The following is a 24,828-nucleotide window of genomic DNA, read 5'->3' as shown; positions in this document are numbered from 1 at the left end:
TCATTAGGAGATGTAAAAGGAGAAAGTTTTTAAAAGGTATTAGAAGTGTAGAGAAAATGTGAGGAAGTATTTATATCTGACCTGAGAATAGCTCAGCTACTTAACGAGGAAAATCCCTTAATCACATTCTGTGTGTGACTCTTGTGTTAAGCATTCCCTCCCTAGTTCAGCACCTCTTTAGGACACAGTTAAACAAAATATTCACTTTATTCCATCCCCTTGGAATAACATATTTAAATTTCTTATTGGTTTAATTTTTTTCTCACATCCCGAGTTTTCAAGGTAAAGCCAAGTAATGTGGAAACTACTTATTTCTACTGTGTACTAACATGCATTTAACTACAGTTGCCCTTTGAACAACAGGGGGCGAAACTGTGTGGGTCTGCTTATGCATGGATTCTCTTTGCCTCTGCTACCTGAGACGGAAGACCTCTCCCCTCTCTTCCTCCTTCTGCTCAGCCTGCTCAACCTGAAGGTGATGAAAACTGAAGCCCTTGATGATGAGCCACTTCCACTTAATGAATAGTAAATATATTTTCTCTTCCTTATGAGTTTCTGAATAACATTTCTTTTCTCTGGCTTACTTTATTGTAAGAATACAGTATATAATACACATAACATTAAAAATGTGTATTAATCTACTGTTATGTTATTGATAAGACTTCTGGGCAATAGTAGGCTAGTAGTAGTAGTTAAGTTTGTTTTTTTTTTTTTTTTTTTTTCTTTTGAGACGGAGTTTTGCTCTGTCGCCCAGGCTGGAGTGCAGTGGCGCGATCTCGGCTCACTGCAACTTCCGCCTCCTGGGTTCAAGCGATTCTCCTGCCTCAGCTTCCTGAGTAGCTAGGATTACAGGCACCCACCATCACGCCTGGCTAATTTTGTATTTTTAGTAGAGACGGGGTTTCACCATGTTGGTCAGGCTCGTCTCGAACTCCTGATCTCAGATGATCCGCTCACCTCAGCCTCCCAAAGTGCTGGGATTACAGGCATGAGCCACCACACCTGGCCGGTTGTTAAGTTTTAGAAGACTTGAAAGTTATACATGGATTTTCAACTGCACATGGGGATCTGCACCCCTAACTTCCACATTATTCAAAGGTCAACTCTACTTTAATGCAGTTAATTAACATAAATTTAATTAGTGTCTCTAATAGGGATGCTATACATATGCAAACTATTTCTTCTAAGTGGTTTCTATTTAAAACATCGTCTCTTACCTCTCCTCACTATGTCCACGGAAAAAAAATAGCACCTTTTCTTAATTTGCAAAACGTCAGATTTATTAATCTAAAGTAAAAAACAATTGGTATTAATAACACAATTATCACATCCACACATTTACACACCAATGACACCAATGTCGTACGAGTAAAGTTTCAACCTAAAAGTAAACTCATAAATGTCACTCAATGAAAACTACTGAAAGATTTTCTCTACCCTTCTTCTATACTGCCAATAAAACTTTATTACAAATTATATTTGGTTTAGACTTATTTCTGTTCCAAAACCCCTTGTGAATGATGAGAGTTGCCCGGGCACTTATTTATATTTGGCTCAATGCTATAATATGTATATTTGTTTTTTGTGTTTCTAAGATACCCTGATTGCAATCATTAACACTTTCATACTTTGTCATTAACATTTTCCTACTTTAACGCACACTCTCAACTCATAAATTCTAACGTGAATATGTCCAGTAATATCTTTGCCTAATGTGTAGTGTTAATACTACCTTTTCTACCAAAAATCACTAGCAGGTTAATCCTCAATTAATTTCCAATTAATCTTTATTAAAAATGAATTCACTGGTGAATAATCCTCCTGCTTCCCACATAGTCAAAACTCTGCAGTCGTGGCAGCTGAATTGCGTAGTGTATGGCCACGGCCAAAGAGGCCCAGATGTTTCACGGTATAGACAAGAGACTCCCTATACGTCACTCTTACTTGCATTTGCTCTTTTCTAATGCCAAGATGAATACTTTATTCCCATTTTCCTTCTAAAAAGTTAAAAACTCCTCTAGTAACTTCTCCTCTTTCTCAGCTACCTGACTTACGATTCTGGAATTCAGAGCACGGATTACTAAAGACTACATCTATTGAGAGGCTTTAAAGGTTAATGATTCTAGGTCATTAGTTGCCACTGCCTGATTCGATTGAGTTTTCATACTTTCCCCCTGGAAAATCTAGCCTAGTTCCTGGCGTGTTCCCCATCCTTTCCCAGAAAAATGTCTCCTCCCCATTCCTCAAGAGGCCTGGAAGAATCTCCCTAGTTGACCTTACAGTCTTGAATATGCTTTTATTGTTTGCTTTCCTGCTTCCAAAATTCTACTTTTTTTTTACATTCACTTCCATTGTTATGTTGTGCTTTACCTCATTTTAATTGGGTATCTACAATTCAATGATTTCATATTTCTGATTTTGCTTCTATTTTGATAAGTCCCCATATCTTACACATATGCATTATGTTTAATAATTATTTTAGGATGTACTTAGTCATCTTCAAAACAATGAATGCATTTTATTTTCATAAATATTTGGTTGATAGATGCAAGAATTTATCCATGAAGGCATTTGGTAAAATAGTACTCTTTACATTTCACCTTCAGATATGCTTCAACTTTTCATTGTAATTGGCTTCTTGTAGTATTTGAATCTCATAATCTCTTTGTCCATTGAGGTGGGAGAGGGATGGCATCCTTGATGGCTCCTTCATTAGCTGAAGGGTAAGAAAGTTTGTCTCGTTGTTTAGAATGACTGTCCAGCTGGAGTTACTAACAGATGAAAATGTTCTATATTTGTGCTGCCCAATCCATTCACTAGCAGCCACATATAGCTATTGAGTACTTGGAATGTGCTTAGTGGAGCCAAACAATTGAATTTTTAGTTTTATTTAGTTAAAATTTAAATTTAGATAGCAACATGTGGCTTTACATACCATACTACATGACATAAAATAGTATTACAATAATTGATGCTAAGCATATACGTACAAATGGTCATTTCTAGCACATCTGTAATATTTGTTGAGCAACCCTGTCTGACATTGCTCTCTAGGTGCAGAAAAAGATCATATTTAGACTACGGGGTCCTTGACTCTCAGAACTTTTCAACTGAGAAACAAGACTATTCTAAACTGGTAATTCTCAACTTTGTCTATACATTGCAGTCACCTGGAAGCTTTTTTAAAAACATTAATGTCCAGATAAAATAATAAGATATCTGAGATGTTTTCAAAATAATTGGGACACTATGAGGCAGTAGTGGGATGGTACAAATAAATAAGATTTGCCATGTGTTGATAAACATTGAACATAATGGAAACAGGGAAGTCCATTACACAATTCTCTCTATTTTTTAAATGCTGTAATTTTCCAATATAAAATTTTTTAAATGCCAGCTCCATTCTAGATGAACTTAATCATATTCTATGGGATATCAGTATTTCTTAAAAATGCCCATATCATTCCAATGTAACATCTGTGTTGAGAATTACTAGTCAGAAAAAAGTAATTTTATGATAAATTAAAGAAGCATGGAGAGTCTGACAGTGATCTGTTCTTGTGAACTAAAGAAATTGCTAAAATGGAATCAGTATCAGAGTCGTTGGTAACAAAACAAATCAGATTTAACAGATTTTTTTAAACCTATCAAAATGTGTTGCAATATGGATTGATTTTTACTTCCTTACAGAAATAAATGCTAACTCAATTGCACAAGTAGACTTATTGCACGCTTCCCTTTTATTAGACAGTTTACGTGACTAAGCCCGTAACCACAGGTGAAATGACTTTATTAGCTTGCCCACCCCTCACTATCATTGCTCCTTCCTTACAAGCCAGGCCACAGTGTGGTTACTTATCAGTGTCTCATAACCACATAAACAAACAGCATTGATGAATATGGTTAATCAGTCATACTCAAATCAGAGTGACATGACACAGGTATTACAGTTTAAATCAGTATCATTGTATCAAGGTCCTTATAAAGGAGATTTTTCATTTCTTTTTTAAAAAATTGGTCAATTTGGGCTGGGCATGATGTCTCACGCCTGTAATCCCAGCGCTTTGGGAAACCACGAAGTGCTAATCACTTGAGATTAGGAGTTCAAGACCAGCCTGGCCAACATGGTGAAACCCCATCTCTACTAATAATACAAAAATTAGCCAGGCATGCTGGTGCATGCATGTGATTCCAGCTGTGTGGGTGGCTGAGGAAGGAGAATCACTTGAACCCAGGAGGCTGGGGTTGCAATGAGCCAAGATTGCACCACTATACTCCAACCTGGGTGACAGAGAAAGACTCTGTTACAAAAAAAAAAAAAAAAAAAAAAGTGGTCAATTGAAAAATTTGAAATTAAACTATTTTTTATTTTCAAATCACCAACTATTTTCGCCACTATCCATTACTACAATGTAGATTGCTTGATATTCCTTATATTTCTCAGTTGTCCAATGATTCCATGTTTTATTTAATGTTTTGTCTCTGTTAGACTGACATATTAAATACTATGTTTCTTGACTGTATGTAATGCTCAGAAGCTAAACAATGTATAGCATAACTGCACAGAATGTATATAGAATCTTATGTCTTACTTAAAAATAACGTAATGAGGCATTCTTACGTTAGAAAACTAGGCTTGACAATTTCCAAATTCTTAAAAATATAGACATCTTACCTTTGAAATTATAGATTGTTTCACTGATTTATGGTAAACTTTTAAAAATGCATATTTATTTTTGTCCTGATTAATCTAATAATAGCAAATATATCACATATAATCAAAGGTCTTTCACTTTAGAAAGTATCCGTAAATATTGGGCAGGGCACGGTGGCTCACGCCCGTAATCTCGACACTTTGGGAGGCCGAGGTGGGCGGATCATGAGGTCAGGAGATCAAGACCATCCTGGCTAAAATGGTGAAACTCCATCTCTACTAAAAATAGAAAAAATTAGCTGGGCGTGGTGGCAAGTGCCTGTAGTCCCAGCTACTTGGGAGGCTGAGGCAGGAGAATTGCTTTAACTCGGGAGGCAGAGGTTGCAGTGAGCCAAGATCGTGCCACTGCACTCCAGCCTGAGCATCAGAGCGAGATTCAAAAAAAAAAAAAAAAAAGAAAAAAGAAAATATCCATAAATATCAATTAGACACAAACACAGATAATTAAACTTAACCTGGACAGTCATTCAACTCTCCTACAGATTGCCCAGGCATCTTCGAAATTTGCCCTACTACTAAGAGCCTGGAACCAAGACCTTCAAAACACCCCTAACAAAGAGAAATCATTCATTACAAGGGAAGCATTTTCTATGCCAGAAATAGGATTTACCAAGAACTGTGCACCTAAGCCTATGATGGAAAACACACTAAAAGAAAAAGAAAACACTAATTTTTCCTTAGGGAGTGCATATTTCTGATCCAAGTAAAAAACTAGAGACATGTGAACTAGGGACAACAAAGATAGCCACAAGGGAAAATGTAAGTGTAGTCTTCCGCACTTTATAGATACTATATGTCAAGGGAAAAGTAATGATTAGTGTAGGGAGGTAGTAATCTCAAAAGGTGTAACCATCCACATTTTAATGAAAATGATGCATATAGATTGGGAAAATATATTACAGGCTATGGGATAAAAATAAAAAATAAATCTGGCAGGCAGCATAGGACTAAATACGCACACAGAAGTGCATATAAAACAGTGAAATCTGAATAAGGGCTCCTTCTGTATTACTTCTTACAACTGAAGGTGAATTTATAATTACCTCAAAATAAAGATTTTTTTAAGATGAGGAATAGGCATAAACAAGTCTATCAAAAAAAAAAGATTGGTCAAAACAAAAGCAAAACCAACATCAACAAAAACGGTCCTAGCTGGTCAATAAAGGTTGTACTGATTAGGATGACAGATTGTAGACAGAAATCCATTAAAATATAGTCTAAATTCTTTTCTGAAAAAATTCGATAGTAAGACATAGCATATCACTGGGGATTCCTGACTAACTGAGAGATGTGGAAAATCATGTAGAAAATTTGAATGTAGCTAAACTATAAACATTTAGATATTCACATTAGAAAGTATCAGAACATTGTCTTAAACTCTTAAGCATCATGTTCCAAAGACTAAATGAAAAGTTCACTTTGCCAGAAAAGCAGTGCTCTAAATACACACACACACATGCATATATGTGTATGTGTATGTAGATACATAGATGATAGATAGATATAATAATACTTATATATCTATAGATAGATATAATATTAAACAAAATTTGGTTACACACAAAAGCCAGTACAAGTAATATCTAATAACATATTATTGATTGACATTAGCCGGTCCCTGTGTCATGTGTTTCAAAGCCAATAATTCAACATTTGTATTTTAAGTGTAGAATAATTTCAGGTTATCATAGAATTCCACAAAGAGAAATGATAGGGTCAAAATAATACTACATGTTGTATTATTCTACAGCATTTAATTAGAGAAGAATGACAAGAGATAAAGATGCTCAGAGAATACTCATTTCGGGAGTCCTCGGGGAAAGAACGAAATTAAGTGCAAGAGACTTGAAAGTAGGTACAGGGAAAAAATATAGAAGAATATGGAATAGAATGGATTTGAACCATGCTCTGGTAGGATGAAGTAATGGAACTCAGTCTTAAATATAAGTCTAATAGAAAAGAAGAAATCATCAACTGAGACTATAAATGTGAAAGCATTTTGACAGTAAATTAAAATTAATTAGATAAAAGATTGTGTGTGTGTGTGTGTGTGTGTGTGCGTGTTTGGAAATGCTGTTGTCTTTAGAAAACAAAAGGAAAAAAGTTATGGAATAATTAACTATTTTTGATATTTAATTCTGTGTTTTGAGAGTCTTGTAAGAACTAAGGATCTGAAATAGACAAGAATGGTCAATGTTAGAGTGTTCCAGAGGTTATACAGTTCATTGTATTAGAGAGGAACAGATGGGTCTGGTGTTTACACATTGTAGGGAAGATGGGTGTGAACAGGAGAGGAGGAGAAACAAGGAAAACATGCCTGGTTAGCATAAGAAAAATGACCAATCATCAATATTTTTCATCATCTTCTGTGCAAAAAGATTGCATTAAATTTTTTAAAATCAGTGGTTTTCTAAAACTGGGGATAAAGTTAAGGACTTAAGATAAGGGAAGGTTTTCTGGTATCTACTTGTGGTAATGTTTTTTATTACCTTATCTGAACACAAAAAAGGCAAATACAATATAGGTAATGCTCAAGTTAACAAAATTTACTTGGATTAAATGTTAAATTTTTAAACCAAAAAGCAGATACTTCAATTCACAAATAACTGCCTAAAATATGATTCTGTTCACATAAATATCTACTATTTACAGCAAAGCCTATCTGCACATTGCCAGCTATTAAACTGTGTCAAATATATTCAGGTACTTTGGTAATTGACCACAAAAGCTATATCATTAAAAAAATTAAAAATTGAAGCTAAGGAAGTTGATCACTGTTTACATTCGTAAAACAAAGCTGAAAAATGTCTGAGGTAATCATGAAATCAGATTCTGGGAGAGGTAATTTACACTCAAGCAAAGCACTTTGTCAAATTCCATCTTGTTCACTTAAAAGCAGTAGCCAATATTTTAAATGATGCTGAAATTTATTTTTACTGGGAAGACTAAAAACTTAAGGCTTCAAAATATTTTATGAGATTTTCCTTTTAAGGGCACTAGGCTGAAGTCAGGATATGGAAGCTTAGCTGCCACTACTTGGCTGAATGGACAGACATTACTTAACTTCTCTGGGCACATTCCCTCATCTAGGAAATACATTCATTGAACTGGGTAGTGCCTTGAGTCTCTTCTAGTGTCTTGATTATTTTGATTCTAATCATCTGTTTAAATATTACAGATTACAATTCATTAAGGAAACTTTGACAAATCAAGCCTCCTCTAAAATCAAAGCGTCAACACTGGTTGATGCCGTTGGACCCTTCTTGTCCCTGCTGTGTGTTATCGGACATTTAACATTTTGCTCTTCTTCCTGTACTCTTCTCCCTACATCCTCCCAGTTCTTCTATTATGTAGCAGAGAAACACTCTCTATTCCTTTAAACTTCTCTCGTTTCAGGGATCAAATTGCTGTGGATCTGAAAATGCTTAAAAAGTTAACTCTGCATTTGTGATTTTAATATAATGTTTGATTCTATTATTTATTCAAAAGGCGCTGTAGAAGTCTCGCATATATAATCATTTAAAATTTCGCTGAAGTACATTTCTGAATTCTGCACACTGCATTGTGGATGTGGGAGAGGTGACTAAACTAAATAGAGTCAACGCAGTCAACCGCCCAGGAGTTGCAATTCCAGGGGTTTTGCTGTTCTCTTTTACCTCTATCTAAGTGGTATTTCTCAATAATGTATTAAATATGCAAAAGTGAACAAACAAATAATTAAAATATTTTCTTCGTAAAAAGAAATTATACCACCAAGATAAAATTATTTTCATGCATTTTGTGTGGGACATATATGTTTTCAGCTTTTAGTAATATTTGCACATTTGCCATTCTTAAGGGTCTGCAACTGGAACTGCTAAAAATAACAGAGCTACAATAAGAAAATTCTCTCTGCAATAAAGTTTCTAACATAGCAGGAAAATGTCATTCCCACCCTACTCGTTAACAGCTAAAACAGAGACCCAAAATTTCATTGTCATATTTGAATTCCTTTTATTTAAGTTCTGTTTCCTCTTGACTAAATGCCCTGCCCCTGTGTACACTCTTTTTAAAAAGTTAAGTTCTGGCCGGGCACGGTGGCTCACACCTGTAATCCCAGCACTTTGAGAGCCCGAGGCAGGCAAATCACTTGAGGTCGGTAGTTCCAGACCAGCCTGGCCAAGAAGGTGAAACCGCTTCTCTACTAAAAATACAAAATATAGCTGGGCGTGATGGCGAGCGCCTGCTTAATCCCAGCTACTCAGGAGGCTGAGGCAGGAGAATCACTTGAACCTGGATGGCGGAGGTTGCAGTGTGTCAAGATTGCGCCACTGCATCTCAGCCTGGGCAACAGAAAAAAACTTGCTCTCAAAAAAAAAAAAAATCCTCATTTTATTCTTTATTTTGTTCAATATGCACTCTTCCTGAAAACAGCTTTTCAATGGAGAAGTAGCAGGAGACACAAGAGAAGAGGAAGTTAGGAGAGGTCCAAGCAAAAGAGCCTGTGGAATGGAAATCTTAAGGATAGGAAAGGCAACTTGAGCCTCTTACATAACTTGGCTAGAATTCACCTTACATTTCAGGGAAATTTGATGCTGTTTACAATTCTAAGGACAATGATTATTTTAAATCTTTAGTAATTACTTAGGCAAGTTACATTTCCTATAGCAGTATTTGTAATAAAATGCAAACAGGTAGCATAAAATAGATTATTTTCAGATGGTGCATATGCATGACATAATTGTACCTTCATTGATAGATGATAAAAATAATAACTAACACTTTACGAAGCCAGACATTGTTCTAATTGCTTTGTGTATATTAACTCAATTTCCTTTTCAGAAACGATGGTACAGAAAAGTTAAATTTGTGGCCAAGGGGTGACAATAGTAAGAGACAGAGAGGGGGTTTAGCCCTAACCATTGTGTTCTCCCAGATATGCTCGCCTCATTTCTTCTGCGGTTGATTCTTAGGGTCTCATCCACCTAACCCCCTGGGGTTCTGGCTTCGGATAGTGTTTGGTCAATGGAAGCAACAAAAGAAGATTGGAGGACATGAAGACAGGTTATTGGATGATATTTGACATGAGCTGCAATCCTCCATCTGAGGTCCCAACTTTTCCAGAAGGCTTCTGTCCTGTTGTGCTCACTGGATTCTGGTAAGAGCTCCCTGCATTTATTTGCCCTCTCAGGTTAGGGGTGCTAACATACTCCAACTGTGGACAGACCCTGGGGGATCGATCATTTCCTGTGGTTTCCCTACATTCTACCCACCATCAAATTGCCATCATCAAACTCTCTTCAATTATCCCTTTGAGTGTGACATCTAATTCCTTGTCTAATGTGATAACTAAGACATAGGATAAATCTTTTATGATTTATCAACAAATGGCTAAATATGCAAAAGTGTTGCCACTTCTTTATACTTTCCTAAACATCTGGGTGTTCTAGAAAATAAATTATAAAGCTCTACTTCCAGGAACAAAGAATAGTTCTGGAGGAAAAATTATTTATAATTACCTGAATTTTGAGTGTGGACATTCACAAGATGGTAATCCTAGAAACGTGGGTGGCAGCAAGCCTCCAAATAAGGATGCCTAAACTCTGACTTTCCTGTCATTTCAATCTGTCTCAATCATTTTTACATCTACATTCTGTCTAGTTTAATGCATCCAGATCTGTTTATACTTCAAATAAGAAAAAAATTCCCATGTAAGCATAGCCTATAGGTGAGAAAATTTTAATTATTAAAGGCAGAAAACATACTAAGACCTCATTTTATCTTTGAATAATATTAAATAAGAGACATCACTTGATTCCAACCTACGCAGTGAGTGCTAAAGCATTATTTATGTGGTTCTTTAAATGTGAAAGTTATTTGCTAAATTGCTGTTGTCCTACAAAATTAAAGCTAGTCCCCATTACGTTTCCGATAACACATATTTATTTTCCTAAATAGTTTCCTGCTTGTGTTACCTACCAACATAAACCAACGATTTGCAAAATTTGCTTTGCATTCATTGTTAATTTGATAAGAGTCATGCCCATTTAATTGTTTCAACTAATAAGAATACACCTTAGTTTAGTTTGCTAGTTTTTTGGGTGGCTAAGAATAATCATCCAAATGTTTACTGTGCAGTCCAGACAGTGGACAAGCTACCTCAACAGACTCCGAATGTATTTCACTACTGCATTTGCAAATAACTACCACTTTGCAAAAATAAGTTTTCATTTGGGTGTCACTTCTGGCAAAAATTTAAGGCTATATTTTCAAAGAGTAAAATTCCAGGCCTTTAAAATTCTACTGGCATCTGCCAACCTAAGCTGGACCCTCCTCTAGGTTTTGCAGAGCCTGACAGATGACTTCACCTTAGTCATTTTCTTGCCCACCGTCACGTAAGATAACTGGGAATTTGTTTTTTTCTTGTAGCATTATAGGAATCTCTTGAAGTGTGTGAAGAATAATGAGCTAAAGAAAGAGGAAAAACAAAAGAAAACAAAAACTGCAGGGACTTGGCAGGCTTGACTTTTATGACTATCATTGATTGCCAGCTTAAGCCTGCTGGACTCTTCACGAGACTATATATGCTTTAAGCTTAATATTTAATTTTGTAATTGGAACATTTATAATCATATTATGCATTTAATAAGGATGCTCTAATTCAGATTTACTATTATCAGGAAATTAAATTTGGAGTTCTAGTAATGTATGCATATATATGTGTGGGTGTGGATGTACATATACCTATATATGCATATACATATATAAAGTAAATGCCTTCTTTTAATGTGTGTTTTAAGTATAGCTTCCACGTCCTAGTTAATTCAGCACCCTCCCTTTTATCATTTCCTTGCCATTATCCTCTCTACTAGACTACAATAAAAACAAAAAGCTATGAAAGTAAGCAGCTTATGATCATAATTTTAATCAATGAAGCCTATACAAGCTTTAAGAAACATACTTCTAACATCTTAGAAAGAAAGCTTATGAACACAAACAGCAGAATACTTAAATACATTTGAAATATTCACATTGAATTGATTCTATAAAATTTTGAAGAGCAACAGCTTTTGAATTTAAAGCTGTAATCAATACCTTAAAGTTTTTACCACTATGAGTTATTACCTAGTAAAAATATGTTATATTTGCAATAAAAGTACACATTGTAAGGACATAAGAATTGTCATCAAGGTACACAAATATTTTAGAATTATTAAACATTTGAGTAAATGGAAATTTTAAAAATAAAATAGCAATATTATCATACAAGTTAAAGATCCAGTTTATTAATTTCTAAATCTATTGATAAAACAAGGGATTATTTTTGAAAGGCTTTTTCTATCTTTCACACAAACCCTTTCCAAAAATGTATAGATACAGTATAGATTCTACCTGATCATTCTTGTGCATATGCTGATGTAAGAAACCAAAAACATATAAATTATTTTCATAACACTGTGAAAACCAATATTTAAAAATACAGTGCACAATTAATAGCGAGTAACATGTATAAATGTAGAAATATTACATTTCTGTAGACAATGCAACATTATAAATGAAAGCTTCAGGAATAATGAGCTACTTTATTATATATCAAAAATTTCAAATATAGAGGAAAATTAATAACCCACTCATCACCCATGAAAATTAATAACCCATTCGATCATACACTTACCATGTAACTTTCTGTTAATTTGGTAATAAATAATGTCAAAAGGTTTTAAATGAAAATACTTATTCTGAAACATAAAAACAACATCTGAGATGAACACAAATGGATCAATAGATACATTATTGATTATTTGTATCATAAAATACTATCTCGTACAACATTCTTTAAAAAATTCAATATTTTTATAATGTAAGTAAAATAGGAAGAACTGTTAGAGAAAAGGGCATCATATTTAGATTAATTCTGCCTCTAACGCAAATTGAAGGCTGAGCCCTATATGACCTTGACCATTGTAAGTTTTACTACATTAAAACACATAAAATATTCCGCAAGGTTTTCTCCAACGGGACTTTGAATCACACTGATGACTATGATTTAGGAGTAATGTAGAGAGTTTTGCAACTAACTTTACTTTATACCGTTACTCCTTTTCTACTTGGGGGTTCAGTTCAACACACTAACAAAAGAAATAGTCGTAAGAGCATCATAAGGAAAGTAGGCAAAATGTTAGTGCCTCATTATATTTACAATCTTTACAAAATATGTATGTCAGTAAACCATATTAACATCTAAAGCATATGATATGTAGAAACAAATTGTGACTACAAAATGTGTCTTGCTTCTTAAATATGCTAAATAGGAAATAAATCGCATCTACTTCAATTTTTAATCTGTGGACTTTGGCCTTAGTTTGTGTTTTATTTTATTTTTTTGCTTTTGATTTTAACCACTGAAATCATTTACCAATACTATAAGCCAGGAAATACAATGTAACTGGCCAGTTGAGAATTAAGCCTTCTCATTTTATTATTACAGTCAAGGAGGGAAAGGCTTATATATCTTCCTGCACAAAATGTTTCATTTATCAAAAAAAAAGTGAGAAAAGTAAAGAAAATTTGAGAGAGATAAATCATCCACAATTATTAATTCAACAGATATTATTTAAGAAATTCCTACCTGTAATTTATTTTCTAATATTTCTGCATCCTTAGGATTTATCGCTCAAAGACATTTGCAGCCCTCATAGCAGTGCTTGGAAAATTTAGAAATAAATTTCTGAAAATTTAGAAATAAATTCCTGAAGTGAATACAGTTCAAAACTAAAATATATCATTGTATTATATTGGTTTTTCTCATTTCAAATGAAAATCTAAAAAGCCTTCACATTTGGTTTTGTGTGTCAAGCTGCCATTATAAAAACACTAAACGAATAAAATTTCACAAGCAAGGCAGCATTATCAGGCTAAGTACATGTAGTGGGCTTATATATGGTGACGTTTTACATAATTCAGCTATTAATTCATCCGTAGATTTACATTTCTTAAGTGCAAAAAAAATGTAATTATTTCATGACATACGGAATTCACCTCCCAAATTTCCCGGAATCTAAGAGAAAGGACTGATATTTTCTGATATTTCATTTTTGCTTAAAATTAAGTTCTTAGGATGTTTAGATCTTCTTATAAATATTACAACTTAAATTCCAGAGTTATAATGAATGGTCTATGTTTTCAAACACAGAGGGAAAATGGGGTAATGACTGAAGTACTGTTTTCTCAGTTTATTAGTAAAAATCAGCTTATAAGATGTCATTGTAATGGTTTCTATTGATAATTACCATAAACAAATATTAAAATTTTAAATACTAGGTTCTGGATTTCTAAGCCCAGTGAAAGTTTGTGCAATACTATGCCTTGCATTTATGATTTTTCTTTTAAAAAGAATTATAAATGAAGAAATTTACACAGAATTGGAAACTATTCCTTGTATTTGCATTCTTACTTCCATTCATTGCTAATGTTCAACAATAAAGCATTTTAATTCTAAAGGAATTGTTGCTTTTAACTTGAGTGTGATTATTTTAAATCACAATTTAGAACACTCATGTAGGTCAATGATACTTAAAATTTTTTATGTCAGATTACCATTTTTAAATGTTCACACCTAAAATTAGTATACCAGTCCAAGATAAAGAATGAAAGTGGTTTTTTTTTGTACTCCATTTGATTTGTTCAATACTTCACTCTAATCTTCACGATCCAGTATATCATTTTTTAAATTCTGAAGCAAATGCTGAAAAGTCACAATCCAGTAACACAGAAATGAATAATAACACTACTTTATTCCTTTCAGAAAACACAATGATTGAAATATCTTGGAAATATTACAATACTGAATGAGGTTGAGAAGGTATTACTCTGAGTTTAACTTCCAGCTTATTAAATGTAATATTTGCTAGTCATTCTGCATAGTCAAGCATATAGACAGGCATAATTTGACAGCAAATGCTTTATGATATAGTAGCTATAAATAAAATATTTGTAATTTTACAAGAATCTAATATGATTCAAAACCTAGTAAAGTCTACCTCCCCAAATTGCTCTTTTCTTTTTTGATATAATTTTTATTTTTTATAAAATATTTATTCATAAATTTGAGTATAAAATATCTAGATATGTACACTGTATAATGCATGCACAAAAGCTAAAGTTCGATTAATGAATTAATTTTAGTTATTTTAACTAAAAGTGGGAAGTTTATTTCTACTACTAGATTGCTCAAAGAGCAATGAAATGTAATTGAAGCCAAGCAATTCACACTATTTATAGACATTTTTCAGAATCACCTGCTTTGTAGTGATTTTTTTCAGCACAGTTGTAAAGTTTTGATTTTTAAGAGTCCCTTTGAAGATGTGGCAGATGTTGGCTTTGCTAATAATGCTGGAAAGCGTAGCAGGTTCAAAGTTACAAAAATGTTTAACACATATAAAATATAATGTCGTGCTTTTCCATTAAATTTGGTTATTTTCAATTGTCAATAAACTTACATAAAGGAAGCCTAAAGTCCATAAATATTTGCTTCCAAAACATGAAGCTGCTAGAGTTTGCATATGTGTGTGTCCATGTACATTTGTGGAGGGAAAATGAATAAAATATATGCTAGAGAAGCTTACATATTATAGTTTTAAATCATTACTATGAATAAAATTGTAAGGTTTATAAATATTTAAGCTGTTTTTCAATACTTTCTGGTACTTAAAATTCTATTAGAATTTAACACGGTAATTAGCACATATACATACAGTCTAGGTATTAGATGCAGGGATACAGAATTTTGGTCCTGACTTTACCCTGGATGTATGTACTAAATTTTCTCTCAACCATAAATGCAAAGTAATTATAAACTACCTAACAAAATACAAATGGTCTCACTATATAGGATGAGATTTTTATCTAACACAATTTTAAATTTCAGGAGTTCCGAAATCAATTTTATTTTTTAGAAATATTGATATACTAAACTGTGCTATAAGCAATGAAAGATATACATATTGATAGCATACCAGGATCATAATCATTTTCAATATTGCTTTAGTTTGTGCTAGATCAAGATGTCTATGAAATAAAATATCTTTGAAGATAATTTATGGAACACCTAATGCAGTTGTTACAGGAGAAAGATATCTTTAATTTAAATCTATCTGAATATCTGACAAATATACCTTAAGCTGAAATTGGCAAATAAAATTTTATTTTCAATAAGTGTACACAGATTTAAACAGGAATTATTGTGATGTTCCTTTTAGTCAATATTTCTTCAAAATATCAAAGGAAAGAAAAGCTCATTCTAAATCCCCAGTATTTTTATCCTTGGTGATGACTAATTGTATTTTCCACTCAAGTTTTAATCTGTTAATAATTTACGTAGCTGACACAAATACTTATATTTGCTTGTTTTTCCAGTACCCTCATTATCAGCTTCAACATGTAGAAATGAACTTAATTTTGTTAAATGGTTATTTCCCATTAAGTTGGAGGGGAGAGATAAATAAGTTTTGTTAAATTATTCCATTTAAAAAATTATTAAAATAAATTAAGGGAATCAGTTATTGAATTCCACTTTCTCGATTTTCCCCAAACAAAATAACATGTGCTTGTATGAAAATTCAGTTTGCCCTAAGAAACTTAAGGGCAATGGCTCAGTTCAGGAAGCATAAAGAACAATCTATCATGTAGGTTTCTCATTGCAGAAAATAAAATGAACAGTAAGAGCTTATGGGAATTGCAAGAGTACTCTCATCAACCTGACCTGGGATCTGCTTCCAAAGTTACACTGATAGCAAATGTACAGTTTATGAAATTGTCACTGCATTATAAAATCGACTGTTTTTCTAATAAAAATTGAAACCTTCTTGCTATGATTAACCTTTCAACTTACTAGCTAAAGAGAGTTTCACTTATAGTTAGGAAAATACATTAAATAACAGTGACACTACTGGTAATTTTCTTATAAAAACTAATTTGTGATGGAACATTAAAAGTTCACCCCCTGACCTTGGAAAATAAAGGTTAGCTTTTGAGACTATGACAGAAGAATCCATCCCATAGCAACGCTGAAGAACAATTGATATTGCTGTGAAGGGTGAAGGAATATTAAATATGCGGCCAATCATTTTCATTTATGTGGCATCTTACCTAAAGCTTTATACACGATAAACATTTTTCCAATCCTTCAAACCAACATACGGGATTACCTTCTAGGACTATTATTAACCCATTTCCGCAGAGGAAGAAAAATATGCAAATATTATATTAAACAAATGACACCTTCCAAAAATATGTAATCCAGGTTGCACTAGAGCCACGAAAGAAAACTCACAAGTCCCTTAATTTCAAAGTATCTTTCAACAATGTTATGATAATACAGGTAGGTAAGAGCTTTGAAAACTTGTCTGGAAAACTTTGAGTTTCTCCGGATTGCTACAATTTACTCAGCAAGTTGTGCCTTCAAGCACCAGAAGTCAGGAAGCTTCCCCTTTTGCGTGGCTGCTCAAATTATCCCCACTGAAATCAGCGCCTCCTGCGCGCACCCTTGCATACCACCTTCAGGCACGTAGCTAACTAACACTACCCGAGTTGATGTTGCTTCGCAGTATTTGTCTCTACTAATACCTACTTGGTAGAGGGATTTATTTTCCACTTTTGAAACTTAGATTCTGTAATTAGCTTACGCCATATGAACATGTACTATTAAGGTTCGTCTTTCTTCCAGTGTGAGCATCTATTTATTTACAATTCTCTGACACATTCCTTAAAATCTGAATTCCTAGATAATGTCTTCTTCCCCAATAAAGGGAAAATTTTACCATTTGAAATAGGGTGCTATTTAAAGAACGCTGAAATAAGAATGTTAAAAAAAAAAAACTAAAACTTTTTTTTCTCATGCGCTCTGCCAAGTTCCATTGCAAGTTCCAAACATTGTGCAATAATTTGGAAATCCAGTTAACGATGGGAAAAATCGAGCCACTCAGAGTCGGGAAGTTGCAAGAGAAAAGTCAAGAAGCGGCACTCGCACGCACGCCTGCCCAACGGACGCTGCATCCCTGGGCGCACGCCCCTCCCTCCCCAGCGCTGGGATGGAAGGTCACGCTTCACAATCGATTTCACAGCCACTTGTCCTTTTTTATTCAACCTTCTGGTAAACTAGTTTAGGACCTTGGAGAGCTTAAAGCTGCTGGCTGTATATGCATTGCTCTCGGATAAACACGTGTCCCCAAATATCAGGACCAAAGCTTCACCGCCGAATTTGGCCGCGGGAAGCCACAGAGGGCAACACATTCCCATCTTCCCCGCCGCCACCCTCCAGTGCGAGAATCTCCCCTGGTATCTCTCCGCCCCCTTTCCAGGCCGGCGCGCACTCTCGAGGGTGCCTGGCGCGCCCTTACCTGAGCTGTCGCTTTTCCTCTTGCCACCGCTTCGCTTCTCCGCCTCCGCAGGTGACAGTGCCTGGCGGCCGTAGTCCCCCGGCGCGCACGCGGCCCCAGTCGGGGTGCTGGAGCCCATGCTGGAAGAGTTGGAACACAGGACGGGCGGGCTGCTCCCCAACTCTGGGGGCCCTCCGGAGTCGGGCTGGAGGCAGAGGCTGTGCCGAGCCGCACTCGGTGGGGAGGACATCTGCGGGAGGTGCCAGTTGGTTTGCAGAGCCTGGTGCTGCTGCTGCTGATGGTGGTGATGGTGATGGTGGTGGTGGTGGTGGTGCCCCCTGTGATGCTGGCTGGCAAACATGCCCTCTTCGTTGGGGTATCCCGCGATTATGCAAGATGAGGAAGAAGTAGAGAGCTCGGGGTAAGACATATGGTCCGATCTTCCATGGAGGGCGAGAGAGGATTGAGAGAACGGGTGCAAGCCTTGCGCCGTGGCGTGAGGGCTGCGCAGGCAGCCAAAGAGCGGGTGTTCCATAGCATGCAAGTTTCGGGTTCCAGGCAGAAGACTTCACGACGGTTCCAAAGGCCACCACCCTCTGTCACTTTGCACTGGAAACCGTGTGATATTTTTTACCTTCCCAAAGCAATAGCGGTGCACTTCTGCAGAGCTCGAATAATCCCGGTCCTGAGCCCCAGCGGCCAGTCTCCTTTACATATGAACAGTCGGACCTGGAAGAGCTTCCCTGAGCTACTCAGATGTCAAGAGTGGGAGAGGTTGAAGCCAAAAGAAGGTGGTCCCAGAGAACTGCTTTCAGGGGGAAATGGCTCTGAGAGGTTATAAATAGAGTGTAACGTGAGCTGGGGGCTGGCTTAGGAGCCCAGAGTTGACCACATGCAAACTCCCTCCAAAACTCCCGCTCAGTCTGCACCACGCGCTCCCAGTTCCACTTCCTATCTCCTGCTGGACAGACGTAGAGCGTCCACGCCCGCCCAGCACTGCCGGCTGCCAGGGCTACAAGCGGCATACCAGCGTCTAAGTCCCGCCCGGGAGGGCAGCAGCTCTGCCCTCCAGACTCTGGAGGCCTGGGCGCGGGGCACACCACCCCCAACCCAGCACCCTGATTCCTACCTACTCACTTTCCTCTCGGGGAAACGTGACTTGTCAGTGTCATTTGGGAACTGTCACCTGCAGAAAAGCTAGGGATACGCCTAGCCTTTCAGAAACACGAAAGAAGTAATAGGGTTAAAGGAAAAGACCAGAGCTAGTTTGACGCACCCTCGAAGTTTTTCAAATTTTGCATCTTCCCATGTTCTGGGCGCCGCAGCGCGCCGAGGTTTTCGCAGCTGGTTTCTGTGGGTGGGTTGTTAATGGGCTGGGACGCCAGATCTGAGGTTGCAGGGATGAGCACCATGGCCTGGAAAAGGCGGTTCTCGTGCGGAAAGAGGGACCTGGTTGGGTGGGTGGGAGGAAGGCGTGAGCCTGAAAGGGTTGCAGATGCCTGCTCCCTGGCATCCTCACGTGCGATGCCAGGTGGAGGCTCCCTTCCCCCTCTTTCCTGGTCCCGCTCAATTTCCTAGCCACTTGTCCACCAAGAAGAAATTTTCCAGGGTCACGAATATTTCCAAGCGATTTTGTCCCGGTCACATGAGATGTGTAGATTGCATGCACATTTCTAGCCTTTCCCCTCAGGAGCTAGCCCAGGTCTCCTCAGGAGCTAGCCCGGGTCTCCTCAGTTTCCTCCAGAAATCCACTCTCTTCCGCTCAAAAATAAATCCGCTAATGCATCCCTTACCACCACGGTTCCATTTACTGAGAAATCTTACATTTCGATAGCTCCCAAAATTCACTAAGCTTGGGCACTTGGTTACAACTTTGCATCCCTGAAAATAAGTTAGAAAACTTGCCTCCAGTAAGCATGAGAGAGCAAGGGCAGGGCTTTGAAATTGCCACTTGCTTGGCAGGCGACAGGGTCCGCTGGGGGTAGAGCCGTTTACACACAAGTGAGAGGCTGAGAGGCGCTGTAATGAGCAGGAGGAACAGTCATGTCCCATCTGGGACCTGTCGCATCAGGAGAATATCTGTAGTCACCTATTCCGCCCGGGGCCCCAAATGTGCCACCAGCAGTGTTGCCCCTTTTTTTCATTGTCTCAGGTGTCCAGAGGATGATGACCAGGTCTTTGAAGTTGTTAGTGGGATTAATGGGTACAGCAAACTGGGCTAGACATCTGGTTTGAATTAGGGAAAAGTATTGATTAATCTTTGAGAGGTGTCCCCAAAGCAGAACCTTTCCCCTCCTCTTCCAGTCCCCCTGCTTAAGCCTCACTATCTTCTTTTCTTTTAAGTCACACTGCAGAATAGTGGCTTCGCAATAACATCCGTGTGAAAGATCGAATTGTTTTCTATTGCTTAGAGGTGGGGTGGAGTGGGGGTTGATCAGGAATTCTGAGATTTGTAAGCGCTGCTTTCTTTAACGGAAATTGAGCTCTATTTTGAGGGAAATTAGTTTTGCAGACTTCGTTTAAAAAAAAAAAAAAAAAAAAAAAACCTAAAACTTTTGTTCACCAGCTGCTCAGCTTTTCAGTCTGGGTCTGAGCTGAAACCTGCTGCAAGTCTTTGACGGTAAGACTTTCTTTGCCGATATTTTGGGAATCTAATATTGTTTTAGACTTCGAAAAGGGGTGCTGTTCAGGTTGCACGTTTGTAGGGGCTTTAAGCACTCGCAGGATGGCGTCCAGGACTTAGATCTTAAGAATATTTCTTCCTGCCACTCCCCACGCCCTTGGCTCTTTAAAAATAAAAAGAGGTGGGGGAGTTATAGTCCTCCAATATCGTCGGAATATTTTTTTGTATTTTCATTGTGTTTATGGTTTCAATATGTGCTCTGATATTAAAAGTTAAAGTACAAAGAGCAACACTAAACTTCCCCAACTCATGTAGCTTCTCTATGGATTCTGGGTGAAAGCATTAAAGGCTTTATTTAAAGTGAGATTTAGGCAACCACCTCAATAAACCTAACCAGAAATATTTACATACTATAATGCTGTCAACTAAAAGTATTGTGGAAAATGTCAGACAAGACAGACTAAAATTACACATGATCTGCAGACATCAGTACAAAACATCCACAATGGTCCTTTTGGTTTGCATTACATTGATTTAGAGGAAGCCAAGCAATTACTAAACGAATGGATTTGAATTTAACTAGTGTGTTGCAGGTAACTAGCAACAAGCACACACACAAACCTTTCATCTCCCGAGGCTGCCACTTCTTCTTAAACCTGCCCAGTGACTGTGCTGGATTTTTTCTCACTCACTGTGTCAGATGTTAACAACCTGTCCAGAAGTTTCTCTACAACCTGCCCCAGTCAGTCAGCCTCTAGAACTGCGGGGCCAGAAACCTGGGAAGAAAAATTTAGGAAAGGTTAGAAAAGGAGGAAGTCATTCCAAAGGCATGCAATGAAAACAAAGCTATCAAGAAAGGGCTTTTTAATTGAAGACACAAAACATTTAATATCAGCAAAAATTATGAAGTCCAGTTTTCTTATAGAAAACACAATATAAGGAAAATATTTGGAAGGAAAAAAATGAAGGACTAAAAAGGAGGTCTTGGTGAATTCCAGAATTAAATATGACTTTAATTTTCTCTGGATTTCTAAATATGTATTAATCACTACATAAAGATTTTTAAATTTTATTAGAATATTTGGAATAAGATAGAATATTGAATTTTATGCTCTGGGTTATAGAGAAATTTTTAAAATGTAATGACAACAGGAAAAAAATCTCTAGCATTTCCTATAATAGCTACTTCAGTGTTCACATCCATAAAATCCAATATTGAAAAGATGCCTTTTTACCTAATGATATCAAGAAGAATGGTAAAAATATAAAATTTATAAAATTTCTACATAACAATCATTTAAAACTATATATGATATAGTATTTATCCTATATTTACAATATACTTGAGTTTTCCTGAAGAAAAGTTATTTAATGCCAATATTTCATGTAAGGTTTCAGTACCAAGTAACACATTATAAAGAGGTTGATTATGTGAAAAGGTAAGCTACTTAGCTCTTGTAGGGTCCACAATTATAATTATTTTAAACATAGGCTGGGTTCTTTAAAGTTGATAAGTGTGTATATCTATTGTTTCCTTGGCTTAAATCAAATGACATTCAAGAGTAAAGGTAGAGATTTTTTTTTTATTAGGACTGTTTTATTTTAAGGGGAATAGAACTCATATTAAGCAATACAACAAAATTATATTTAAATTTTACTTTAAGATTCATGACGATTCTTTTAAAAGTTGCCAGTCTTCTGCACACGTGTGACATGAGTTATCATGGAACTTCAAATATTTAAAATTAAATAGAAAACTTTACTTTGAATTTTACCTAATAGATAAATTTTCCTTGATAACATATACTCATAATATATGAATAAAGGGTGGATAATTAAATTAATGTTGTAATTTGTTTCTGAAAACTTTATTGAGTATAGAAATATTATTTCTGCTATATTTTGCCAAAAAGTAGCAGTTATGTCCTTCAGTTGGTTCTTCTGAAATAAAGAATTTTGAAAATGGATCCAAATATGCTAAATACCCAATGGTAATCTATGTGATTTATGACATACTTTATTTTATAAAACTAAGGAATTGATTTTCCCCAGGAACTATGCATTATAAAATTTATGGAACAATTTTGCTATGGCTAATACATGTTATTTAGTGATTCCGTATACTTTTACACATTTTTTAATGTTATTATTTTTACATAACATTAATTGGTACATTCACAATAAAACTTGTTACATTCATTTTACATGTACCAAAAGAAATGAATACTTAAAACCTTACTTCTAAACTGTAAAACAATCCAACATACTTTGTTTTTCCAGTTTCTAGGTCTTCCTGCATTTAAATTTATTTCTTTCAGGAGTTAGTGTTTTTCTTCCATTCAATTCCAGTATAGTATAATCAATGAAATTGTTCTAAACACTAAATATAACTCTGCCTAAAGCAATAAGAGAGGAAACAAAATATATCAAAATTAGAACTATTTAACAGATAATCTTTAGAAAGCCAGCATGCAATATAGATTTTGACTAATAAAATTAAATCTAAAAGATTGAATTAAAAATTCAAAATATATGCATTCTTTCATAATATGTATTCACACTGTTAACAAAATTCTAATGATCTTTTGTCTTTCTTTTTCTTTTTTTATTTTGTGAGGCGTCTTATGGTTGGGAAGACATAGATTGCCTCTCCAATTTCAAACACTTCTAACTGGACTCCCTTTTGTTCACTTGTTTTAAATTCGTAATTATTTGATAGTTAACTCATAATAATGCTAATAGATGATAATTAATTTCTACATTTTCATTTGCATTCACGTTTTATGTTATTTTTATTGATAAATGTAGGCCTTTTCAAAATTTTATCATTGAAAATTGTATCCTTTCCATAACAGGGAGATGTACAGGCAAACTAATTCAAGATAATTCTGTAATGAAATGCTCTATATTATGTTATATTTTCTATAGCATCCAACTCATAACCATTACATTTCTATCCACAATTTAAGGGAATTACACCATTTATTTCTCCCATGTCTTAAAAAGCAATGCTATCCTTTTATATGAATTGAATTTAGAAAAGTTCACAAATCTCAGAGAAGAAAAATTGAATCGAAAATACAGACAGGAATTATAAGTAAAACCTTAGTCTTCTGTTTTAAGTTTTCCAACTTGAAGAGTTTAACATAACTAATGTAACTTTGGCACTATGATAAGTTTTTCTTGTGTGTTTTTATTTTTCATACTTCATCAATTTGTAGCAAGTTTTATTCTTAAAGTGGCTTTTCCATTTTGAGCTCAGGTTTATGATTTGGATTACTAAAAACCTCTGTGTTTTAGCTGTTAGTATAGTTTTCCAAAATATTTAATTGCACACTCGTATTTTATATGATTCAGACTCAACAAAGAAATACCAGCTGTCTTTTATGTCAACTTTTTTTTTTTTTTTTAGGAATAAAGGAAAAATGTTGTATATTTGTATACCAAACAAAATGAAAAGTTAAGGCCAAATACATGATCTCTTATAAAAGCATATTTTTAAGGGTTTAACATTATAATAGTACTTTGATGGAGCACAGGTTTTTTTGTTTTGAAGATTTTGAGAGTGATACGGAGTATTTCATACAAGACAATGGCTGTATGGAAATGGATCAAAACAAAGATGAAATGATTAAATGACAACTGTCTGCCCATGTCTTAATTAACATAAGAAACAAGAAAGGTAACAGAAGGTAAGAATGGGCAAAAAAAAAAAAACAAAAAAAAAAACAAAAGAGTATTTAGCAGGTGAAAAGACAGAAAGTGAGATAAGCTTAAAGATATTAAAAATAATTTTAAATTTGTGAATACATAAATCGTAAGCCTCATATGATCATGGTAAAAAGATTCCAGGTTCATATCTTAGTTTAATTGGAATTTTAAAAATAAGTAATCAGAAAGGTTCATATTTAACTGCATGGCATAGATATTTTTGATAGAAGTAATAATGAAATATTACTATTCTGAGAAACAGTTTCAAATGATTAATGTGAAATGTGGATATAGATGTGATCAATGCTTAGACATGTGTAGGCTATTGAATATCTGAAGTTCTGAATAATCACTACCTTTTCGTCTTACAAATTTGTAACCTGAAACTCATTGTAAGCAAAAGGTTTTTCTAAATTTTATCTATT

General features: G+C 35.4%; 1 protein-coding gene and 1 long non-coding RNA gene across 2 annotated transcripts in view; one reads left to right on the top strand and one right to left on the bottom strand.

Annotated features, from left to right (window-relative positions):
• MEOX2 (mesenchyme homeobox 2) overlaps positions 1 to 18,882 on the bottom strand; it is a 75,908-nt gene extending 57,026 nt beyond the window's left edge. Inside the window, exon 1 of the mRNA XM_055269971.1 lies at positions 18,091 to 18,882. Within this exon, the coding sequence (XP_055125946.1) occupies positions 18,091 to 18,604 (514 nt within the window). The 5' untranslated portion in view covers positions 18,605 to 18,882. The remainder of the gene's footprint in view (positions 1 to 18,090) is intronic.
• LOC129478367 (uncharacterized) lies at positions 180 to 14,193 on the top strand. Its single transcript, XR_008656414.1, has 4 exons — positions 180 to 525; positions 8,204 to 8,350; positions 9,667 to 9,851; positions 11,123 to 14,193. It is a non-coding gene; the product is annotated as an uncharacterized lncRNA (long non-coding RNA).
• Positions 18,883 to 24,828: the final 5,946 nt, after the last annotated feature.

This window comes from Symphalangus syndactylus, chromosome 3, assembly GCF_028878055.3.
Source record: "Symphalangus syndactylus isolate Jambi chromosome 3, NHGRI_mSymSyn1-v2.1_pri, whole genome shotgun sequence".
NCBI classification, from domain to species: domain Eukaryota; kingdom Metazoa; phylum Chordata; class Mammalia; order Primates; family Hylobatidae; genus Symphalangus; species Symphalangus syndactylus.
Note: the sequence above shows the minus strand (reverse complement) of the source record. Positions and strands in the feature narration are given on the sequence as shown.